This window comes from Bubalus kerabau, chromosome 6 (genome assembly GCF_029407905.1).
Source record: "Bubalus kerabau isolate K-KA32 ecotype Philippines breed swamp buffalo chromosome 6, PCC_UOA_SB_1v2, whole genome shotgun sequence".
Classification (NCBI taxonomy): Eukaryota; Metazoa; Chordata; class Mammalia; order Artiodactyla; family Bovidae; genus Bubalus; species Bubalus kerabau.
Genome location: NC_073629.1, coordinates 4722901 through 4747056, shown reverse-complemented (window position 1 = coordinate 4747056; position 24156 = coordinate 4722901). Strand labels below are relative to the sequence as shown.

Below are 24156 nucleotides of genomic sequence, written 5' to 3'. Positions count from 1 at the left end.
CCCTACCCAGATTAGTTCAAATGGAAGTACATCATACTCTGACTTTTAGATATAGTATATAATATGATACACATCTCCCTCTATAAAAAAAGTAGAGGGTCTCAGGGGACCCCTGGAGGTAGACAAAATTGAATTCCAGCCCTGACACGCTACTGGTGGTCTGTGGGATCCAGTGGTCCACATTCTCTACCTCAGTAGCTGGTAGTATTCAGCAAAGAGCTGTGGATTTGGAGCCTAAGCTATCAGAGAGCCATAAAAAAAATCATATGAAGGAAAAGCTTAAAAAAGGCTTTAAGTCATAAAACAGTATATAGATGTTGTATGGTATTCTAATTATAACAGCACCCCTGTCTACTAGAGTGCCCCCCCCCACACACACATGAATTTAAATGTCAATATTGTTTCCTCTGGTCAGTATGAGCAACACTATTTTACTGGGGTCCTTTAACATCAGGATTTCCTCCCACTATTTAGCTGACATTAGTTGGTGTCATATTGTTGGATGTGACATTGTCCTGAAATTCTAAGTTAACGTACTTTCATAGAATTGTTAGATTTCTGGCTTTCTTTCTTTTTTAAGAATCATAGAAGAAGGAGAAAAAAAATCAAAAAGTAGAAGACCCTGTACCGTCCACTTAGGACAGTCTAAGTAAAAGGCAAATGCAAACTTAATAGAATATATAAATTTTAAAATAGAAATAGGCATTTTAAAATTTAAAGTGAAGAAAGTTTCATTATTGCAGTCCTATCTACCTTTGAAATGGATTTCTACAAAGTCTCTTCTTTTATGAGGGAAAAGATTACTATGAAGCTGGAAGCCAAGTGTGGTGAATTTCAGCCACGGGACAGGTGTAGGGAGGTGTCAAGGGGAGCAAAACAAAAGTCATTTTGTGGTAAGAACCTGTGGATCATCACCCTCGACCCTCTCGGGGAAGAAACATTCTTATCATGATGTAGACTCTTGTAGACATTTTACCAGACCCCAGGAGAGGCTCAGCTCAGGTAAGCTGGCGGATCCATGCCGTTCCCCACCTGGGCCATCAAGTTGGAGTTCACAGCCTGCCCCAACCAAGGGCGTAGTTTGGGAAGAGTCACGGGGACATTTCCTGTAAAGGTCCCTATCTAGCCATTTGGGTCTTCCTCCCCATGCTTTTCCCATTGTACCTTCACCACTAAGCTTGGTCTCTGGCATAACAACCTGTCTAGACCTGGTTTCCAGGTTGTGTTAGTCGCTCAGTCATGTCCAACTCTTTGCAACCCCATGGACTGTAGCCCACCAGGCTCCTGTGTCCATGGAATTCTCCAGGCAAGAACACTGGAGTGGGTTGCCATTCCCTTCTCCAAGGGATCTTCCCAACCCAGGGATCGATTGAACCCGGGTCTTCTGCATTGCAGCTAGATTTTTTACCATCTGAGCCACCAGGAAATTCCAGGGGCACAAAGAATGTGGCTTCCTCCCAAACCTACAACTGAGATGGATATTAGGCTAGATGGTGTTAAAAACTAGCTTTCTTTGTAGCTCAGGTTGCCAGCAACAAAGAAGAGCAGACTGTCTTCTTGATTTAACCCCCACCTTGTTACTCTTCTATCTTCTTCCAAAATGTCTAAAACACTTTTCTCAACCTAACTGCACTTGTTCCAGCACTTTTATGGCTGTCATTATCTCCATTCTGATACAGGTGAGGAAATGGAGGTCAGAGAGGTTAGATGGTATATCTGGGTCACACATCCAAGGAGGGAGAGATTACCCTGGAATCTAGATTTGGACCTTTAGCCCAAGGCTGTTATTGGAGCAATACGCAGCTCCACTTAATATGGAACGAGTGTGGGCGTCTGTAGACAGTGACGTAACCGGCCTGTCCTCTCTGGTACTTTCATGGAATAGATTGATGCTCTCTAAGAGAGGCTAGTGATAAAAATACTCTCCTTGAGAAACTTCTCATAGATACCTACATATTCTGAATAACAACAATGCTGGAAAATTGGGAACTTAAACTGTATCCATTTTGCTGATGGCTGGGGCTGTACTCCCTCTCTGTTACTTGTTTGGTCTGAGGCGACCCAGTCCTGAAGTCTGCAGGCTCCATGGTAGGGCTAATGGCAACCGGGAGGATTTATGTCAACATGCATCTCCCACAGCGGCTGCGCCAGCGTCCCATCCCTGCGGCAGGCTGCTGTCCACCCACGCCTCCGCAGGAGACCCTCAGACATTCACAGGCAGGTCTAGTTCAGTCTCGTGTGGGATCAAGTTAGGTCAAGGTAGTAGTAGTAGTCTGTATTTATTATTCTTAAGAAGTACTAAGAAATTATTTCCTTATTTCTTTGGGCATTTTCTGGGTAGGAACTGAATACTGTTTAACACGCTGTGTGCTTAATAATTTATTAATATTAGTTGTATTGTTAATTAGAGTAAATGGCAGATTGTGAGGAAATTATGCCATTAACCTTCTAGCTAGTAAGTCTGAAAGATAGATCTTCTTCATTTTTTCTGTAAGCATTCCTCACGGGACCTCTTTAAAAAATAGGAAACCTTAGTAAAAATGTCAGTCTCTTAATAATACCTAGATGGTTCCGGATTGACTATTTAAGAGTCGATTCTGTTGTTTTGATTTGTTTTGTTTTTAGTTTGGTGATGATAGATAACCAGAGCATCAATTAGCTCTCCAGTAATTAACTACAGTAACCCTCCTCACCCTTCCCACTCATCCTGTGCTCCCTCCTCCCTAACCCCCACCAAAAAGACCTGAATTAGCCATTGTTTCACCCGGAGGTTATTAGATAAAGAAGGCTTCTAGTGACTTGCATTAGAAAGAAAGGAAGGAAATTGTTTTCTTCATTAAAAAGTGTTGTTAAACACCTTTTCAGCCGATCTTGTCTGTAGCTGAAGTACTTAAGAGCTAGCTAAAAAAAAAAAAAAGCTGGCATATTTTGATAGATAAAACCAGGATATCAGAAAACTGATTTTCTTCCAAGTGCTACTCAAAAAAAAAAAAAAAGATGCTCTTGTAGCTTTGCAGAGTTCTTCAGTTTTTGTAAGTAACGCTGCCAGGACATTGACAAGCCTTAGTCTCCAAGGCTGAACTAGGGTGGGTTAAGTAGTCCTTTCACAGCCAAGGAAGTCTTAAGATCCCAGTTATATTCCTTGCTGAAACTGGCAGCCAAATCCAGTGTGAAAGGCTTAGAGATGAAGATGAGCTGAAGAGAGTGCAGGAAGGAAGCTTCAATTCTAGGATTAAATTGCTTATACTAAGCAAGTTTTGTGAAGAGCTTATCTTGGGTCGGCTGCTCCTCGAAGTGCCCTTGCCCTGGAACCCGGGATGTCGCCAGAGGCAGCTGGAGGGGTCGCTCCAGAAGGTGACTGTCTTTAGGACAGTCTTCAGCAGTCTCCTTGTCACAGAAACCTTCAGCCTGTGAGGGTTCTATTTAATTAATTAATCACTCCTACTCCCCATCCCATCGGGAGAACCTGGCCTCACCAGAGTAGTGCAGCTTCCGAAGGTGCTGAGCTTGGGGAACTGAGGAGGAGGCCTGGGTAGTTCAGGTCCTGGAAAAACTGTGTTCTGCCCATCTAAATGGACTTGGAGTTCCTGTCTGTTGTCGGTTGTGTGTTCCCAAGCAGCTGTTGAGCAGCTGCCCTGCTCCACCTCAGCAGTGGGTGAAAAGACTCCACTGTCTGTTTAGGGCAGAGCAGAAAGGGGCCCAGCATCCAGTGCCCTGAATAAACACCAGATATCGTGAGTATTTTTATTCACCGTAATGAAGCACATTATTAGCTGAGTACTGCGGCTTCCCAGCAGAGAGGGTGTGCGCCTGACAATAGCTCCTTCACGTCCAGCCCCTCCTCACTTTGAACCCCCACCAAGTTGGGGGCGGGTGCGGGGGGTAGGACCTGCAGCCCAGCGGGGGATGCTTGCAGCATACCTCCCTGCCATCCCTCTCCAAGGCCTCATAGACTTTCAGCCAACTCGCTGCCAGGCTTTATTTTCCTCCCTTTGTTGTACAGCTTGGGGGTTGAAGGGTCTGTTTAGGTTGGGGAGAGATGAAGCTTATAAGATCTTGTGTTTATGTAGCAATTTTCATAGTAAGGGCAAAATGCTGTATGGACCTGATCTTCTGTGGATTTCATCTTCAGCATATATTCCACCTGCAGAGTGGAAAGAAGCTATTTGTGACCTCCTTTATTTGTTCCATGAGGGAAACTGAAGCCTGGAGAGGGTTGCCCCATTGTGATCATATGCTGGGTTACTGAGTTACCTATACTTTAAAAAGATATTAAAGACACACTGTATGGCCAGACACACTTATCTTGTCCTTACCACATTCTTTGAGGTACTGTCCTCATTTCACAGATAGGAAAGAGAAGGCACAGGGGTCTTACATGACTAACCAAAGCCCCACAGTGAAGTGAGTTCCTGGGCAGGGTGTGAACGCAGGCGGTCTGTGCTCTTAGCTGCTGCCTTGTTCGCGTGAGTGATGTACTCCATCCACAGGTCACCGTACAAGGAGCGTGAGGATTGCTAGCCTTGTTAAAGGGGTAGGAATGATTAAATCCACTCTTGGACGAGTAAAACAAGGCACTGAGTAGTGAAAGCAATTGCCCACATACTCATGGAGACAGGGTCAAAAACCAGGCTTCCCAGCCCCCAGTGCAGACACAGCCCAGTGGGTATGTCTGCTGATGTATCTTTGGCCAGCGAACCTCAAAGGATTTCAAGAAATGAACAGTGAATGTGTTACTGTTACTACGTAACTGACAGCTGTGAAGAGCTTTGTGTTGTTAAAAACCATCGCAGTGCAGCTTTAGCATTGATTAACATGATTCTGCGGTATTAAGTTGGACACTTGGAGTCCTTAGTTCTTCAACCTTCAGAGCATCAGCTTGCCTTTCTTGCTAACAAATTTTCCACAGTTTTCCAACACTGCTGCGAGTTAAGTGTGAGTAGATGTTTTACTGAATGTTCCTTAAGAAAACTAGACTACAATGATAAGTAATAGTAACTAGAAGAAAGGGCAGTGGTGGTGTTCCTAGGAGCAAGTTCAGAGTCTGGGAAAGAACAGATCCCCTGGCCTGGTTTAGGGAGTCTTCAGGCTGCTTTTTGCTGTGGGCCTTCATCTCTTGGGCACAGTTTTCCCAACTGTAAAATAAGGAGGTGGGAAAAATGATCTCAAGTTTCACTTCCAGGGCTGATAGTATATTGGTCTATAACCTTAGAGTTTTCTCTCTGCAGAGGTATTTCCTAAATTCTCTAAATCATGTTTTGAATTTGTTCCTATACAGATTCCCTTTGTGTTATAGACATAGAGGATCTTCAGAAGACCAGCATAGGAGGGAGTTCTTATGTTACAAGTAGAAGTAGATTAATGAGAATCTCACAGAAGAGTCATCAGAGCTTTTAACTCAGTGATTCCATTCTTTGGACTCTTTATGCCAAATTGAATATTTGGAAGCTTTAGCATAACAGAAATAAGGGCAAAGCAGAAAGTTCATGCTGTATTTGACTTCAGACTCTCTTTAGCTGTTAACATGGGAGTGAAGGGTTGTGAAGTTTTATACTAATATACATGTTCTCATCTTTCATAATAATAAAATCAAGAAAAAAATTGATTTTGAAAAACTTGTAAATTTTCTTCTCCCCTTTAAAAAAATCCACATAGTGATGAAAATTATAATCAAATGGGCTGAAAGAGGTTTCTGGGGTTTTTTTTTGTTTGTTTGTTTGTTTGTTTGACAAAATGCCACAAGCTAGCCCAGTTTTCTTTACCTGTACATGTTTCTAGAAAGACCTGCACAGCCTCACAGCCAGGACCCTTACCACGCCCCGTGTCTGTCCTCCTCTGTTCCAGGCATGTAATGAGTTCACCACCCATGTGATGAACCTTCTGCGAGAGCAAAGCCGGACCAGGCCTATTTCCCCAAAGGAGATCGAGAGGATGGTCAGTATCATCCACCGCAAGTTCAGCTCCATCCAGATGCAGCTCAAGCAGAGCACGTGTGAGGCTGTCATGATCCTGCGTTCCCGGTTCCTGGATGCGCGGTGAGTCCCCAGGAGAGGCCTGTCCTTTGGAAGAACCACTGATTCAGGGTTAAAGTCCAAGCTGGCCCTCTCCAGAGGCTCCGTTGTCACTGTGTTCAAGGCTGAGCCAAGTAGTAGCCTGAGAAAGGTCAGGGAAAGGAAGGCTGCAAGGGTGGATAGCCATGGGTTTTATACAGCTCCAGGAAAATGTGGGTATGGGATATTTTTTATGGCCACTGCTACTCACTCTGCATGAGAAATAGGATGATTTAGCTACAGGGACAGAAGCAGCAGGACTTTTTGTTTTCATACCATTAGTGGCCTCTTTCACAGGAATAGGTTGTAACTATAAGCCCGTAGAAGGCTAACCAGATATTGCAATGACATCTTTTCTTCAAGAAAGATGGTTCCAGGTGAGAGCTGGGAATCTCTGCCACACTTTATGTTGGCACAGAGGGCACCTAGTTAGCTTCAACAAATATTTATAACTAGATTATCATGTGTCATACTCTGGGCTGAGTTTTAGGGGCACAAAAATGAAGAAGACATGATCCCTTGGGCGTGGAGGGCCAAGGGACTGGTCTTATATGGGCCAGATTTTCAATCAAGATTTAAAATTTTCTGACACTAACGTGTGACCTAAGTTGTGAGTTCAAAGAATCCAGTTGAAACCATGGATAGAAAAGTCCTTTAGGACAAAAACTAAAACTATAAAACAGATAGTCTTAGTCCCACTACTCTCTACACTGGTGGATTTGTGAAAATCCTTTTGATTTCTTTGGCTTCTGTTATCCAGCCTGTAAGATAGTGCTAGTCATGTCTTTCATCTACTCTAGAAAGCGGTGTTGATAATTGATCTAATACATGAGTTTTCCATGTATGGATATCCTTTGTGATCCACAGCTCACCTTAAATCAGTCATTTTCTATAAATGCAGATTTCATCATTCATTGTTTCAATTCCTGAATATAATCCCGATATATGATTTTTATTATAAAAACACTAGCTATGTCATGGTCATATACCATTTAATGATCTGTAGTTGAGTTCCTTTTCAATCAGACATACACATTCTCTGCTTTTTCATTTTTTTTTCCACCCTAGAAATCATAGACTATTCAGCTCCATTACCTATACTTCTCTCTGTCTTCACCACTGTGGTCTTTGCAGTTCACAGACCTCTTTAAAGCTCCCTGGCACCTCCTAAACTCCCTTTCATTCATTGTGTTTTGGGTCATGTGGAATATGAAATAAGAATGTCAGCCAGCAAACTGTATCTCTGGCCTAATAGAAATACATAAAGTCAAGAGAAAGTACGGATGAAGAGAGCTTTTCCCAGCTGAGCGCAGTGCTGAGCGAAGGAAGGCCCAGGCCTGCTGAAGCAGGACACCCCTGCCGCAGGCATCTCCCTTGCCCTGTCCTGCTGCCAGCCTGGCTTCTTTACAGCAGGCTGCTCCCCGTGGTATGAAGTGCGAGTGACTGGCGGCCTGTGTCTGGGTCTTTCTTTCCCGTGTTGTGGCCACCACCACTCTGCACACGTTGTTTACATGCCCCCGTGGTAACTCTCCTTGTTAAAATGCTGGTGTTGGCATTTATGTTGGCAGATATTGGGAAAAAATAAAAAAGTTGGGCCCAGACTAGGTTCTTTTCAAGAAAGAAGAAATCAGAGAGAAAGGAGGAGCAGAATCAGTTTCTCATAGGACTTCTTCTTTCAGTAACTCAGCTGTGCCCAGTTGAAGGTCAGACTCCAAAAGGCATGAAACCAGGCAAGCTTTGTACACAGTTCCTTTTCCTCCAATCAGCTTTTGCCTAGATTGTTCTAGTTGGCACCAGAAGGACAGTCATCGTAAGAGAGGATCTTTTTCCTGCTTTGGTTGCAACCTTTGAATCATTGCCTCTGAGCCAAGGTTCAAAACTAAAACAATTAACCAGTTGTCATTGTTATTAGCATTTACTTTGAGGGTGTATTTAGTATCACTGAAAGAATATGACCCCAAATGCCAACACAAGGGTGAGCAAATGGTTTTTCCAGCTCAAAACTGAATGTTTGCCTGGACCTCGTGATCAAAGTAGTTAATATCATTGCTTCTAGTGCTATCTATTATTGGGAAAGCTAGTTAAACACACTTTAGTAAGAAAGACACACTCACTGTTGATATTTACGTGCTGCTCTAATCCATGCATCTGATGGGCAGGGCTTCATTAAGAAAAGATTTCATGGACGACAAATGAAACACAAGGGAGACTTGATTTAGTAACAGGATTCGTCTTCCTAATATAATAGGTATGCAGAATTGAATGTTACAGCTTTTTTGTGTAACATTCCTTGTATTTTCAGCTCTTGAAGAACAGATTACCACAAATTTAGCAGCTTAGACCAACACAACGTTGTCTCATAGTTTCTGTTGTTCAGGAACAGCAGGTTGACCTGGATCCTCTGCCCTCGTCTCACAAAGCTGTAAGCCAGGGCTCAGCTGAGGCCGTGCTCACAGCTGAGGCTCATTCCCGTGGGGGCAGAATTCAGTTCCTTGTGATAATAGGACTGATGTCCCCAGCTCGTAGAACCCACCCTTCCCATTGACAGGGCTTACAGCTTGGCTGCTTCCTTTCTTCCTGGATAATGTCACCGTTTTAAGGCTTTAACCTAATCTCCCATTTCATTAACACAAAGTCAGCTGATTAGTAACTTAATCATAGGAATGATATCCTATCATTTTCACTGTCCCCCCAACACCCACATTCAAGGCTGGGGGAGTACTCCAGAGTGGAATCTTACAGATCTTCTTAGGAGTCTGCCTTCCATACTCCCCATCTGAGCATTTGGCCAGGTTTTGTCCACTTGAGTCATATCCTTCTTTTCTTCCTTATGTTGATTTCACTGTGCCAGAAAAGTTTAACTTAAAAATTCTACTCATTCATTCAGTCAACTTTTATTATTGCATGTTTTATATCTAGCATAGTGCTGTGATAAGTCTTTGAAATGGAACTTTTAAACCTTTTTAATGCATTTCAAGCAATACAATAATTTTAACTTTGTTTTGTAAAAAATAACATCTTGCTGGAGAAAGCAGCAAGCACATGGTTGGAAATATACCTCTGCACTCCACCGTTCAGTTAAAGTTATAGAAAATTATTTAAAAAGAGGATTGCAAGAAAGGAAAGGACATCCAATATGATCTGGCTGCACTGCCACTACATTTAAATTTATTTACTTCTATAACTGAGTTTTTACTCTTCCAAATGCTGTATTGGCCTCTGGAATAACAAAAATGAAAAGAATACACGTAAATGTGGGTCCCGCCTTCAAGAACTCATAATCTCCTGGGACAGGTGCTCTTATAACTGAGCATAAAACTGCACATGATCACAGGAAGTACAAGTGCCAAATGCACCCAAAGGGGAGAGAGACTGGAGCACTGGGGAGAGGCAGACAGTGCTGAGTCTCAGAGGACTATGACGTTTACCAAATAGAAGGAATCACAGAAGCAAAGTAAACAACATAATTCAACTTCGACAGGCATTACTGACTGGGATACTTACTATGTGTTGGGCACCAGGGTTTCAAATACATGTGAAACACGGCTCCTTGCCTTGAGGATTTGCTGTTTAGTTGGGAAGACACATGTAAACTTGTGGCAAATGCTGTGGGAGAGAAATACACAGAGTGGTATGGAAAGGCACGGGAGCATGAATGCCGTGTGTGTCTTTGGGGAATAGAGGAGCATATGATGAAGCCAGATGAAATTAGGAAGAGCATGTGTAGGATGGGGGGAAACGAGACACTGGGGATGGGCTTGATCCACTGAAAGACCTTAACTGTGCCAGCAAAGATTGCAGATTGTCCTGTGAAGCAGCAGAAACTCTGAGCTATTTAAGGAAGGAAAGGTGAAAGTTCTCAAATTACACCGCTTGGGTTCAGATTCTTGCTATAACCCTGACTACATCTGTGATCCGGGATAAATGGCTTATCCTTCCTAAGACTCAGTTTTTGTGTCTCCAAAATGGGAATAATTCTATCCACAGGAATAAATAAGATAACATGTTTACAATATAGTGTCTGGAGCATAGTATTCATACCGTAATTCAGCTGTAATATAATAAGGATCACTATGGTATATTATTATTGATATCATTATTATTATTTTTTTTTTTTTTTTTTAAATTTTATTTTATTTTTAAACTTTACATAACTGTATTAGATTTGCCAAATATCAAAATGAATCCGCCACAGGTATACATGTGTTCCCCATCCTGAACCCTCCTCCCTCCTCCCTCCCCATTCCATCCCTCTGGGTCGTCCCAGTGCACCAGCCCCAAGCATCCAGTATCGTGCATCGAACCTGGACTGGCAACTCATTTCATACATGATATTTACATGTTTCAATGCCATTCTCCCAAATTATTATTTTTATGATCAGATCCATGGTTTAGAGGATTCCTGTGGTCATTTTCTTAAGGATTAGCTGAGGCTTTTGCTTCTCAAACTGGGAAAATACAGAATAAATACAAAATACCTTCCCGATTTTACTCGAATATTTGGAGAGAAATATGTTCAGATAAACATTGGTATATGATGGAATAAGATTAAAGAAGGAGGTGCTGAAGACATTTCAGGCACCCCATGGCTGAGAGTCCAGGCTCTCCTCCCAAGAGAGCTATTTGGGCATGATTTCAGGCTACAGTTTTACTGTCTAGTCTGTGGCTTCTTGATTTTTAATCTATATTAATTAAAATATACGTAAACAAAATTGAAAAATTTAGCTCTCCAGTTTTACACATCTTATTTCAGCCACTCAATAGCAGCTGCTGGCTACTCCAATAGGGGAACAGAGAACATTTATTTTCCTCATTGTAGGAAGTGCTGTTGGACAACTTTAGTAAGACCATTATACAATAGACCATAGTTCCTCTAAACCCATTTCAAAAAAAGCAGTGACACTGAGGATGGAACAAAAGGGATAGATTTGAAAAATAGAACTGGTAAGACTTGCTCTGGGGCCAATCATCCAGTGAAGGGAAGAGAGTGAGGGGAATTGAGAATCATTCCCAGGTTCTGCTGTGTGTTAGGTACTCAAATAGTTAAGGAATGAACAAACAATTGAATGGATGAGCAAATTAGCAAATATAATGAACTTTGTATGTATGGTGATATTATTATATAATGTGGGAAAAATGAAAACAAAGTTGATTTGAGTGAAATGTGATACTTGTCATAGAAACAGTTTGTTGGAAATGTCTGGAATAAGCAGTTACAAATGGACGCAGTAGTAAATGGGGTATTGGCTCTTAGGAGAGGCATTTGGGCAGAGATGACACGTTTGATGGCCTGTGGTGCCTCCACTCCTCATTCTTGAATCACTATGATTCCAAAGCTTCCATTCCTAAAATTTCATCAACTTCCGCATTTCCTACACTTACCTGGATACCCAACAATCAAAGCTTTTGGTTGGCTTGAAATAACAAGTGTTAACTCACCAAGCTGAAAACCCCTCCAGCCAGAGCAAAGAAACCAGGCATCTTAGTTCAAATAACCTTATTGTCAGAAGTATATTATTTTCCCTGGGTTTCTTGAAATTCTGTAAACTCCTAATTCTGGGGTTTCAAAGGCCCTGGATTGAGACAGGCCCTGCAGGAGATGATCAGTGCGGCCATCAGAGTAGATGCAACCCCCTAAAGGAAGGTTGCACGTCCCCAGGAGTCAGGAACAGCTGTCTGTACAATCCCAGCACCCCAACCCATTCCAGAGAGGCTTCCTGTGAGTTCAATTGGAAGAGTCCCAAGAAATACACTGTAACGCTAATGCAAACAACTCCCAATTAGAGGAGCCTTCAGGGGCCACTTCCCCAGGCCTAAAACAACTGTTTTCTTGAAGCCAAGAAAAAGCCAGAGGTTATCTAAAGACTAGCCTGGAGACTGGGTTAGCCACTTGGCTACCTTCCTCAAATTCCCATCATGCAAGAGCTTTTAATACATGTCTCCTTTTTAGTTGGGCCTTTTGCTCTAATCTGCCCAATTTCTGATGCTGGGTGACCCAGAAACTCAGCATGATTTGGGAGAGTGACTTGAGCTTGGCATAATCTGGACAGATGTGGTTAATACCTATGGACAGATGGTGTTCATCCGGTAAAATCAGGCACTTCATTGTGTTAATTAATCCAAGTGGGACCCTGAAAGTACAATATTAGCTGAATTTTCTGTCTAGCAAGGCGATCAGTGCTTTCCGTTGGCTTAAATTGGAAAACTTGATATCCTGGCATAACCAGGGATGTTCTGGAAATTTTTTTTCCCCATAAGGAAAAGGTTTTGATAAAAGCAAAAAGGCAAAAGTGCTAATGGAGCTAATTTAAAGATAGAGGCCCTGCCCCCTCGAGGAAGGCCAGCAGACATCTGCAAGGAGTCCAGCATCCCTAAGCAAACCCCAGCTCTCCCCAGGCCTTAGCTGGGAAGAGGCCATAAAGTGATTCTCACTTTAAATTAGTTCAATTAGCACTTTTTTTTTTAAGGCATAAAAATGCTTTTATTCAAAGAGTGGTTTTCTTCCTTTTAGCAACCTGTATGTTAAAAAAGATTTCTCTGGGCTTGTGTTTCACCATTTAGCAGCTGTTCCTGCTTAAGAAGTACTGTTTCTCTCCTTTTAAGGAAGGTCAAGCAGTCAGGGGGTTAATTTCCATCCGTTCCTGCCCCTCTTCCCCAAGCCTTTTAAACATGTCGCATGCACTTACATGGGGATAAAATAGAGAGAAAATGAGAACTTATTTTTAACTTATGGCTGCAGAGTCTCTGTGTAATTGCCAGGAGGCAATTTGTATATAAAAAGAGGCTGGGTTTTGTACTCAGGCAGACTTGAATTAATATTTTAGCTCTGTAACATACTAGATGAGCAACTTTTAAACTCAGTTCTTCATTGGTAAATGGGAATAACCGTAGCTACATGTATACCTGTGGCAGATTCATTTTGATATTTGACAAAACTAATACAATTTTGTAAAGTTTAAAAATAAAATAAAATTAAAAAAAAAGAAAAATGAATAATTTGTATTAATGGCTCTGAAGGATCGGATCCGAGGCCTGGGGCCTGGTAGGAAGAATCCCCAGGAAGTCCTAGCATTTGTCATGTATCAGGCACTGGTGGGCTGCCGTCTGTGGGGTCGCACAGAGTCGGACACGACTGAAGCGACTTAGCAGCAGCAGGCACTGTGCTGAGTCCTGTCTATATATTGATATGACCTCATTTCTCCCTTCCTCTCACCACATGAGGTTGGTTTGACTCTTTTGACTGTCATTTGAGGAAGCTAAGGTTTGGAGAGGCATTCCAAATCACCCAGCCGGTGTTCATTTTGTCTAGGGCTCAAAACCAAGACGGCGGATTTTGAAACTTAGTGGTGCTCACCACTCTGTATAAATACGTGTGACTGTTCTGCTCAGGGTCCCCACAGTGAGCACGATGAGGTATACAACGAACACCTTAAGAAAAGCTTTCAGCATCCGGCCCCTTAGAACACGTCTCCTCTCATTCACTCAAAAACATGTCTTTTCCCAAATGTAGATCCTCTCCTCTCCCTTTTTATATGTGTTTGTTGTGAACTTCTTTTTTTGTGCATTGTCATTGTGATTTCCTTGCTCTTTATGAAGGCGGAAGAGACGAAATTTCAACAAGCAAGCGACGGAAATCCTGAATGAATATTTCTATTCCCATCTCAGCAACCCTTACCCCAGTGAGGAAGCCAAAGAGGAGCTAGCCAAGAAGTGCGGCATCACAGTGTCCCAGGTAAGACACCCCAGAGGACTCAGCCCAAAGCCTGGCCATGGTGGTGTTGCATGGCAGCATCTTGGAAGCCTGGCCTTCCTGAACTTTCATGACTTATAGGTTCCATCAACTAAAGCCTTAAAATGGCAAGGTCAGCTCATGGTGTGTATAAGAAAGTCTCCAGGGAAGTAACCTGGAAAAGCCAACAGAAGTAGAAGACTCAGTGGAGTGCAGTTAAAGCAGGGCTGGAGCTCCCTGCTCTGTGCGCTCCCTTTCTTCAGATAGATGAGCATTTCTGCATTGACTTGGAGAGCTACCAGCACTTCTCATGTCATTTTCTCAAACAGGGTCAATTCCTTGGCCCATTTTTTTTTTTCCCCAACTCAGGAACTTTTTAAGAGTCAGTGAATGGAACTTTTAAATGAAAAGGACTCACATGTCCTCTCTGGATATCCTCACTCTGTAGCTGATGGAGTGGAGGAATTTTAACATGTCACTATGATTGCACTGGAATGAAGGCACAAAATGTCACTGAGTGTCCCCTTTCCCCCAAGAGCAATAATCATAAGAGGTGCCTGTTGATGTGGAAAGATACATGACATAAAATTTTTATAGACCTGGAGTCTTCAGCATTAATATGAAGTAGAAAAGGAGGCAAGTTTTATATGTATGTACTTTTTTTTTTTTTTTTTGGCTACACCACGTGGCTTGAGGAATCTTAGTTCCCCGAGCAGAGATTGAACCTGGGCCCTCGACAGTGAAAGTGCTGAGTTCTAACCACTGAACCAGGGAATTCCCATCTACATTTTGTCTACTTAGAGAATCCATCTATACTTCTTATTTGATCTGAACCTCAAATGCCACCACCAGTCTCATTTGAGACCAGTAGTGATAGTTCTGAAATCTCTCAGAGAACGTTTTCCTCAGAATTATGTCACGTGCCAAAGAATTAGATGTACTGCTGTTTACCAAAAGGGTGGGGGTGAGGGGGAACTGGAGAGAAGAGGCCTACTTTAGTAAGAAACTTCACTTAACATTTTCCAAAAGAAGTAGATGCTGTTTTGTGAGCATCTATACTTCTTGATGGAGAAGGCAGTGGCACCCCACTCCAATACTCTTTCCTGGAAAATCCCGTGGACGGAGGAGCCTGGTAGGCTGCAGTCCATGGGGTCATGTAGAGTCAGACACTTACTGAGCAACTTCACTTTCACTTTTCACTTTCACACATTGGAGAAGGAAATGGCAACCCACTCCAGTGTTCTTGCCTGGAGAATCCCAGGGACGGCAGAGCCTGGTGGGCCGCCATCTATGGGGTCGCACAGAGTCGGACACGACTGAAGCAACTTAGCAGCAGCAGCAGCATACTTCTTGAACTGAAGCCTGGCTTCCGCTGCTCCCCACCAGTGCTGATTTCTTCAGCATGTGTTTAGCTTAAGCAGAAGTGGGTCTAGTCAGAATAAAGAACTCCACACAGAGGGTCCGCAATGAAGAGGTTGCCAGGGTCTCCCCAGCATACTGTGGGTGATTTTGCAGGAGTCTCAAAAACCTCCTTTCAGATAAGTTAGAAACGATTGCCTCATCCTTTTCAACTTGGACCTTCCTCAGGTACTTGGACCCAACTGAAGGTCATTTCTAGTCTTGGCAACCCTAGGAAAGTAGAACATCAGTGGTCTAAATTCAGGTGGTCTGGTATTATCTTAAGTTTCTAACCATTCTTGTCCAAATCTAGACCCACTGTCCACAAGAAAAGATAGCTGATGTTTTTGATACTTGCTGCATTTTTGCAGAATAGTTCCAGATATGAACCACATCACAAACAGTGAATTTCAGTCATGGGGTATTCTGCTATTAATGTTGAAAATCATTATATTGTTGGAATTCCAAATCCCTACTGAAATAGAATGAATTTTCCAGGATCTAGTCTGCATTGTATCTGAATAAAAAAAATGGAATCTTGGCCTATTCCAGCAACCTTTGCATCCTTCATTATGGAAATCCAGGGTGCAAATAGTTGTTCATGGAAGTGATTTATACATGTTTTGCATCACCTTTGTCTTTCCCCCATCCATCCCAAGGCATCATTCTACATTCCCCATTACATCACTTCTTCCCAATCATAACCAGACTGTTTTACCATTGCTGAACAAGTTTCAGTGGGAAACAGTATGGTATCATAGAAAGAACCTTTGCTAGGAGCATGTTGACCCATGCTGAGTCAACCATGGGATTTTAGGGAACTCGCTCTTTTAGGAACTCGCTCTTTTAGGGGTTTTAGTCACCCCATCTATCAGTCACGGTTGGTTGGACCACATGATATACTAAATCTCTGTCCCTTGTTCTCAAATCTAGTAGATGGCTTTGACTATTACCTTGGGTTTTTTGTTTTGTTTGTTTCTTTGGGTTAATAATAACCCCTCCATCTTGAAATTCTCCTACTTTGGCTTCCTTGACATTGTTCTCTCTGGAGTTTCCTCCTTCCTCTTAGGCCACTCCTGCTCAGTCTTTTTAGAGGGTCTCCCATCTCTACGTATCCTGAAAGTATTGTCCTTTCTTTAGCCCCATCTCATCATGTCCTAGCCCATTAACTATATTCTGACATACATTTTTTTAAAATTCACTTAGTAATGAGTCTTCCTTTGATTCCCAAATGAAAATATGTTCATACACAGAAACCTCCATATGTTTATATAGATGTATGTGTGTACACATATATAGATATAGATAGCTATGGATATATCTGAATCACTGTGCTGCACACTTAGCCCTAACACAATATTGTAAATCAACTATACTTTGTTGTTTTTTTTTTAAATTCCTTGGGTCTCACCCCAGTCCTGAATAAGAATTCCTGTTGGGAAGGAGGGCCCTCCCCGGTGGCACAGTGGCAAAGAGCCCACCTGCCAACACAGGAGATGTGGGCTCGATCCTTGGGCTCGGAAGATCCCTTGGAGAAGGAAATGGCAACCCACTCCAGTATTCTTGCCTGGAAGACCTCGTGGACAGAGGAGCCTGGCGGGCTGCAGTCTGTGGGTCACAAAGAGTCAGACACGACCGAGCACACGCGCATGAATGGGGAGTGGGAAGGAGAAGAGGAAGCTCGGACTCTGTCTTAGTAAGCCCTCCAAGAGCCCCTGACTTTGAAACTTTGAAAAGCACTGTTCTACACACTTAATTGGAGTGATTCCCTCCTTGCTCACAGCTGCAAATATACTTCTCTTAGAATATCCCCATGAGACGTCTCTACTAGAGTGCCAAACTCATATATCTCACTGTCCACCAGACTTCACCGTGGCTCTAGCCATGCCAGATTGTTCAGAGTGTGAATCAAGCCTCTCCCTGAGAATCTACGATTCCTTCTGCGTTAGTTGTCTCAGACTGTCAGTCATCTATATCTCTCTAGTACCCAGCACATAGTAGACCCTTGTCAGTGACTCTTGAACAGTGAATTAATTATCAAAAGCACTGATTCTGTGCATTGTTGAGGGCATATGATATCCCCCTAGTGGTTCATGTAGGAAATGCCTGAATTGACCCAGCATCTTCCCTATATATGAGGATATGTTCTCCTGCAGAAGGTAATCATTTAGGAATGGTCCGTTTTTCCACCCTTTTCCTTCTCACCTTTCTCTCATGTAACTGACCACAAGCATTTCCTTTCCTCCTCAAAAGTCATTCCAAACTATCTTCATCTTTCCCACTTTCTTCCAGCTCATCCAATTGCCTCAGAAAAAAACTCTCCCTACCTCTCTTCCTTTCTGTTCCACTTAAAAGTAAAAAAATCAACCATGATTATGATTGATTCCTATGAATAGTGAAAGTTACATCAAGAAAAACATTAGATAGGCAGCAGTCCTTAAATGGACTCACAAGTGTCTTTCTCTCCTAGTTTGACTCTTACTGTAGGCACCAGCATTTACAATAAATAAACCTTTTTCTGAATTTTTTTCCTCTTGTCTACTAATATTTCAATGATATGGTTTGATTTTTACAACAGAGGCTTGTCATTTCTGCTATAGCATAAGCTGTTTAGGTCTATTAGGGGATAGCCCTATAACATTTAAAATTTAGCTCATGCACTTAAAAAAATAAGTGTAGTTTTGCAAGAGTTTTCTTTATCTGCCATTGTTGGGATAAATTAAGTTACATGTAAAGCTGTGGTACATGTGTTACCAACTTTTCCTTTCCTCATGAAATTCATGGTTGGTTTTGTAATTGTATAAAATCACAACATTTTAGTTTGAAGTCACATCTGGAATATGGAGTATGAAACTCTTCCTAAAGCAGGAATCATGGGAATAAAACTTGAATTTCACTGTGTTTGCACTTGTCTCTGGCAGAGGTCTTGGTGTAAAGGGAACGGGTAAGAATCAAGCCAGGACAGCCACTGTGAGCCACGTGAAGAAAATAAATTAACCAATGAAAGTAAATTAGGTTTATTTTGTGTTTTGGCATTAACATTAAAGCCTGAAATGCAAAGGAATAATCAGCGCTATGCTTCAGATTTTCCTTCTGTGGATAACACCAAGCTTCACGCAAAATACTTAGTGAAATTTATGGGATGGAATTATATTGATCCTAAGGTCAGTAGTAGTACTGTGCAGCTAAGAACCTAGTCCATATTAAAGTTACTTAACTAATAAAAATGGGAAATTCATCCATCCATGAAAGCATCCATATGTTGATCTAGATTTATATGGATATTTAAAGGTCTGTGTATTTTGATTGCCTAGAGTCAGCTTTAGCATTGGTAAGTAACAGGCATTTCCCCTGAAATGCTAAGGTTTTTTTAGTCATATATTTACGAGGTAAGCAGATTTAAAATGCTTGCCCTAAAGTAAAATGGTCCTAGTTAAATGAGCAGCTCCTGCATAGAAAAATCTTTGTCACTGTGGTTTTCCTAGATTGTGTTATATTAAGCAAGAAAATCTCATTTTATATCATTGTTCCTCTCCAAGCGCTTTCTTCAGGTCTTATCATTAATATTGAGAAATCAGAGCTAGGATAAGACCAATGAAGCCCATGTCTTCAACTCTCTCATAAGCTCTTCCTTCTGTGATGTTTATGCAGGAGGAAATGGTAACTTTCTCACCTTCTCTTAAATCTCTCTAGGTATCAAACTGGTTTGGAAATAAACGAATCCGGTACAAGAAGAACATAGGTAAATTTCAAGAGGAAGCCAATATTTATGCTGCCAAAACAGCTGTTACTGCTACCAATGTGTCAGCCCATGGAAGCCAAGCTAACTCACCCTCAACTCCCAACTCAGCTGGTTAGTGTTCTCTTTGATTTGGGGGAATGGTTCTCCATTTTTATATGTGCTTTCCCGACATTGGGATTTTCTTGTTTTGGATGGGTTGATTTATGTGTTTAATTGTCTTTTTTATCATTGATGCTACTTTGGGTTTTTCTTTTTATTTTCAAAAGGCAGTGTGTTTTGCTGTTTATAAGATGGACTTGGCTGAGGGTTTGCAGTCATGTGTCTATTTAAGTTGGACAGAGGTAAATTGATTGGTTTTGATGAGGAGACCTCTAAATTCTCCTTTCAGAGATTTTAATAAGTAAACTTGACTTAATATTTTGCGACAGTCTCTTGGGGTTCACACATTTAGTTTGTCTCATGTATCTGTTTTGCTGTTCCAACCACACGATGTCTGAGTCATTTACTACCGTAAATTCTACGCAGGAGTATCCACTCTTCTTTAAACATCTCATTAGAATGCTCTGGTCTGCAGAGCCAACTATGATTATTGCTATCAATTGTTTATTGTTGTTCTTCTTTACTGTTTTATTGTGTTGGTTTTCTTTATATAAACTACAAAGAAAATTGCCAGTCATTAATTCAAATGATCCAGATTCCAATTTTCCTATTATGGTATCTGTCATGTGCTATGCTCCTGATTTTATTTTAGTAAATGTGCATTGTATCACTAATTTCAGAGTTAAGGCTAACATAATATATTTTAGGAGTGTGCCAGTTCTTAAGTTCCACATGTGAAAAAAAATCATCTATAATACCTAAAATATAACCTTGGTGTTTGTACTCTTGGTATTTGTGGAAGGTATCCATGTTGGTGCTTTTTTAAAGGGAAAACCAGAAATAGTTCTTATTATATAATTATGTATTAATAATATTAATAAAAAGCAGATTATAATATTTCTCCCCATAGTGAATCAGATGCATTGATTTTGGCTATGGGGTGCACATTTAAGAAAATTAATGCCTTCAACTTTAAAAGGTCACAGATTTAAATGTGTTAGATCATAATATGATTTTTCAATCTAATTTCTAACATTTAGGGAGGTATGTGGTATCTTTGACCTCCCAGCTTGTTTGCCCGCTAAAATAAGCTATCTTTCTGCCTTATGGTAGATTGTTATTGGAGACATGTAAGGCTCCACACACTAATGCTTTCTGTCAGCTTCTGGACACTTCTAATTTGTTATCATAAGGTTCTCCAAGTCACAGGGCTATACCGTCACAGACTTCTTTTGTTTAAATGGAATCATGCAAGAAGAATGGCCAGGGCTTTGTAAACACAGATATGGTAAAAGACAAGTAAAATTCAATCCAGTTTTACTTTACCCAGCACTCCAGAGTAGGTAACCATAGGGAGCATAGTTGCTCTTTGAGGTTTTGTGTGTGAGTGTGTATTTCCTTCTTTTCTCATCAAGGTTTTATTGACGAAGGATCAAGGCTAGCAGGTTCAGTAACCAGAGAGTTTCCTTCTTTCCCATCTGGTCAATTATTAAGCATTTCAGACCCAACAGCACCAGTTGAATTGTACTGCTAGGCAGACATTTCCACTTGTCTTTGTGGAAGAAGTTTTATTCTGTCAACATTAGCAAAAACACACTCAACACTCTTGCAAAGGTTATCATAATGCAAAACAGATATCAAAATGACTTTTTCCTGTCCCTGATATATCTGCCTCGCAGATGGTTTAGCATGATTTATGACTAGTCCTTAGAAGGGCCCCATGGACTCCCTTCATTACTAAGTCCGTAACTTCTTTATTCTTTCCTAAAGCACTTAAAAAGAGAAAAGTAAGCATTTTAACCCCCTCGTCTGTGTTTAAGAATTATGTTGGCTCTCTTGGAATGTCAGTCTATGATTACAGTTTTCTGAGGAATTTTTCTGGTGGCTTAACCTTCATGTGACTATTCTGAGCACAAAGTAAATTATTATGGAAAATTTGAGCTAAGCTTTCCAGTGGTGCCTGAGTTGTTGGAAATAATATGCAGAGAAATCCCTTTGTATTTTTCTACAATAGAGACAAAAGAAAATACTATTGTATATGTGCAATAGCATGAATTTTAAAAGATAAATGTTTTAACAAGAAAAGTTATAAATGGGTTTTTCTATATTTTCTTTGCTCTTAACACAACCCAAATCTCTACTCAGATAAAGGGAGAACTTTCACCTTTTCACATAGTATGTTTATAATGTTGTATACCAGCTCCTTGGTAATGATGTCAAAGAGTAAATGATAACTAATATAGCAAGTTTTACATAAGAGGGTAGTAAGTGAAAATATATTTCGTTTGAGTTTGAAGTCCAGAGTTCTGAAACCTGGAAACTTGGATCCTCAGTATAGAAGCAGGAGTTTTTCCCAGAAGCTTTACTAAATATAAATACTTATTTCTACTGCAAGATATTTTGCAAGTAAATCTTCTTCCTTATAGAGGCTTTTGTGTGGAGAGCAGTATTTCACCATCTTTATTTAGGCCACTTCTAAATATCCCTGTTTGTTGTTATATACCCAGCCTCCTATTTCCTTAAGCGTGATTCATAAAAGTCACACAGGGCTACATCCTGTGAGGAATTAGCAAGCATTTAGAGATACTTGGAATACTTCATATTTTATGCCAGCAGAGCTGGGCAAAATGGATGGAACAAGGATGAAGAATAGAAAGAAGACAAGAAAATTAGTTGTTTTGAAAAAAAATGGGGACCAATTGAAGCAATAGTTATAACCCTAGGTCCATAATTCTTCTGGAGTGAACTAAAGTGATGCCTTTTCAATTTCTTATTTTTGATGGAATAATGAAAGCAAGAGTTAATATCTCAGAAAAATAAGGCCCTTTTAGGAAGGCTAGATTATCTACTGGGAAAAGTTGGAGAACTTTTTAATATCCAGAAGAAAGAAATTGGCTTGTGGGTTATAGATATTTTCTGTAGCATGGTATCAACATTGATATCTTATCAGAATCTTTGCTTAGCTCAGCAGTCCCTGTTTTTTTGAGGCTCAGAACCCATAGATTAAATTATTTTGCTTAGCTTTGTGTGTGTGTGTGTCAAGGAAAACAGGAGATTCAGCCATGACAATTCTTCCTCCAACACTATAGTGGCAAGCTCTAAACTCTTTAATACATTCTTATTGTACTCCTGAAAGGAAGTTTGGTGTTCTGAGGGATTGGTGGAAGATTATCATATTAAAATCTCTGGACGCTGGCTTCCTAACAGGAGTTGATACATGGTACCCATGGCTGGAGAGGACGTGACACAGCCAGAGAGAAGTTTACTTGCACTTGCACCAAATCTACAGATACCCGCATGGTTTTGTTTTTCGAAACCAATTGAAAGAATTTATTCCATTGATGTTTTCTGCTGTGTTCCTTCTTCCCATGTTTCTACCCTTAATTTCTAAGTGGAAGATGAAAACACAGCCTCCTGGAATTGGAGCTCTGGACATGTATAACTACTAAAGGGATTTCATACTGATCTAGATAAACATTCCCTCTTGTACTTTGCCCTGAGTAGAAAGTAACAATGATTATTTGATTTTGAGAGGGGAAAATCATGGAAAATAGAGAAATGAGCATGATAGAGTTGAGCTTACATTGAGCAGACACGCTCTGTCTTCCAGCCTTCACATAGTATGGGAGTCCAGTCTGATCAGACTGGCTACCTAATATGTGAGGCTTTGATGTCTAGACTGCAGAGCTTAAAGCAATACTTGCCATTTGTCTGCTTCCTAAAAATGCTCTGAGTTATAATGAACTAATATTTTTAAACGCCTTGAGTTCCTTAGGAAGGAAAAGGAAATTCATTTTTGTTTTACGTCATTGGTTCTCAGTTGGGGTAAACGTGACATTTTTGGCTGTCAGAGTCATCGGGGGTAGGTGTTCCTGGCACCTGTTGGATAAAGGCTAGGAATGTGTTTGACCATCTTATAATACATAAGATATTCCCGCGCAACGAAGAATTATCAGATCGAAAATGTAAATAGTGCCAAGGTCAAGAAACTCTGCTCTGGGTTTAGATTTTATGATTATTATACTTTTTTTTTTTTTTGGATTTTGAGGTTAGCTGAGTTTTTGTTTTTGTTTTCTTAAGAAATTTAATTCTGGAAACTCTTTAGTGTAAAAATAGTGTGTTCAGGAGATTGTCTTATGAAAATGGATGTTAACACATCTCCACATTGTGTTTGAGTGAGCAAATGCTTCAAAATCCATAGGTGATCTATTACTTCTCTGTTTAATTGAGTGCAAATTTAGTTTTGTATATGCCCCAATATCTAGATTACAATGTAAATGACCCACTTGCCTCCCTCCCCAAGCCAAATTCAGAACCATTTAACTGGTAAGCATGTCTTAAACTGTGCTTCTAGTCTTTGCCATTACTTTATAGCCACTGGCAGGTAAGGGTTCAGACTGACATTCTCAGCAAGCCAGGTAATTCTGTGTTAGTTCTTTGAGAATTCCACAGCACCTCTGAGAGAGCCCACGTCCTATTCCAGGAGGTTATCCAATCTAGTATAAGTTCTTCCCAACTTCCAGTGCCAGATGAAGAATGTATCTTCCCGTCATTATTTAGATTTTTGTGTGGACTTGTGTCTGCTTTATTGCAGTATTCATGGCACCTAGTCTCTTCCCTCAATGCAATCACTGCCTCTAGATACTTATCAGAGAAGCAGAAACCATGGCGCTGTTGTACACGGATGTGCAGAGACAATGAAATGCTGAAACAGCATGGCCAAAAGCACAGGGACTCCTCCTGCAATTACTGCTCTGATTCAAATGCATTTGTACATGAAGTACATTGATATGCGCATATTTGTCTCTATGTACATTAGGCAGCCAGACATATTTACAATTTATCTATGCACATATATTTTTTTAAATCATCTGTGTCAATTGCAGTGTCTGTCTTGTAAATGGCACATTCCGTGCCTTCATGGGTCTATGGATGCCAGGTTCCTTGGCATCAACATAGCCCTTTGGGGCTTTCTTCCGTTTCTCAGTCTGTGTGCTAATTTCCAATAAAGAGTCAACCAAGCATATATAGTGTATGTTTATTACATGGTATTTGGTTGGGAGAGAAATAGAATACCTGAGCTTCAAACTGAATACTCTCAGGGGAAAAAATCTGATTCATATAAACAAGTATAATTT

General features: G+C 40.9%; 1 protein-coding gene across 8 annotated transcripts in view; it reads left to right on the top strand.

The window, feature by feature from the left end:
• Window positions 1-24156, top strand: part of PBX1 (PBX homeobox 1) — a 335848-nt gene that overhangs the window by 237019 nt on the left and 74673 nt on the right. For all 8 annotated transcript variants that reach the window (XM_055587226.1, XM_055587221.1, XM_055587220.1 and 5 more), the window contains 3 exons: window positions 5845-6035; window positions 13647-13782; window positions 18871-19030. In XM_055587226.1, the coding sequence (XP_055443201.1) occupies window positions 5845-6035; window positions 13647-13782; window positions 18871-19030 (487 nt within the window). The remainder of the gene's footprint in view (window positions 1-5844; window positions 6036-13646; window positions 13783-18870; window positions 19031-24156) is intronic.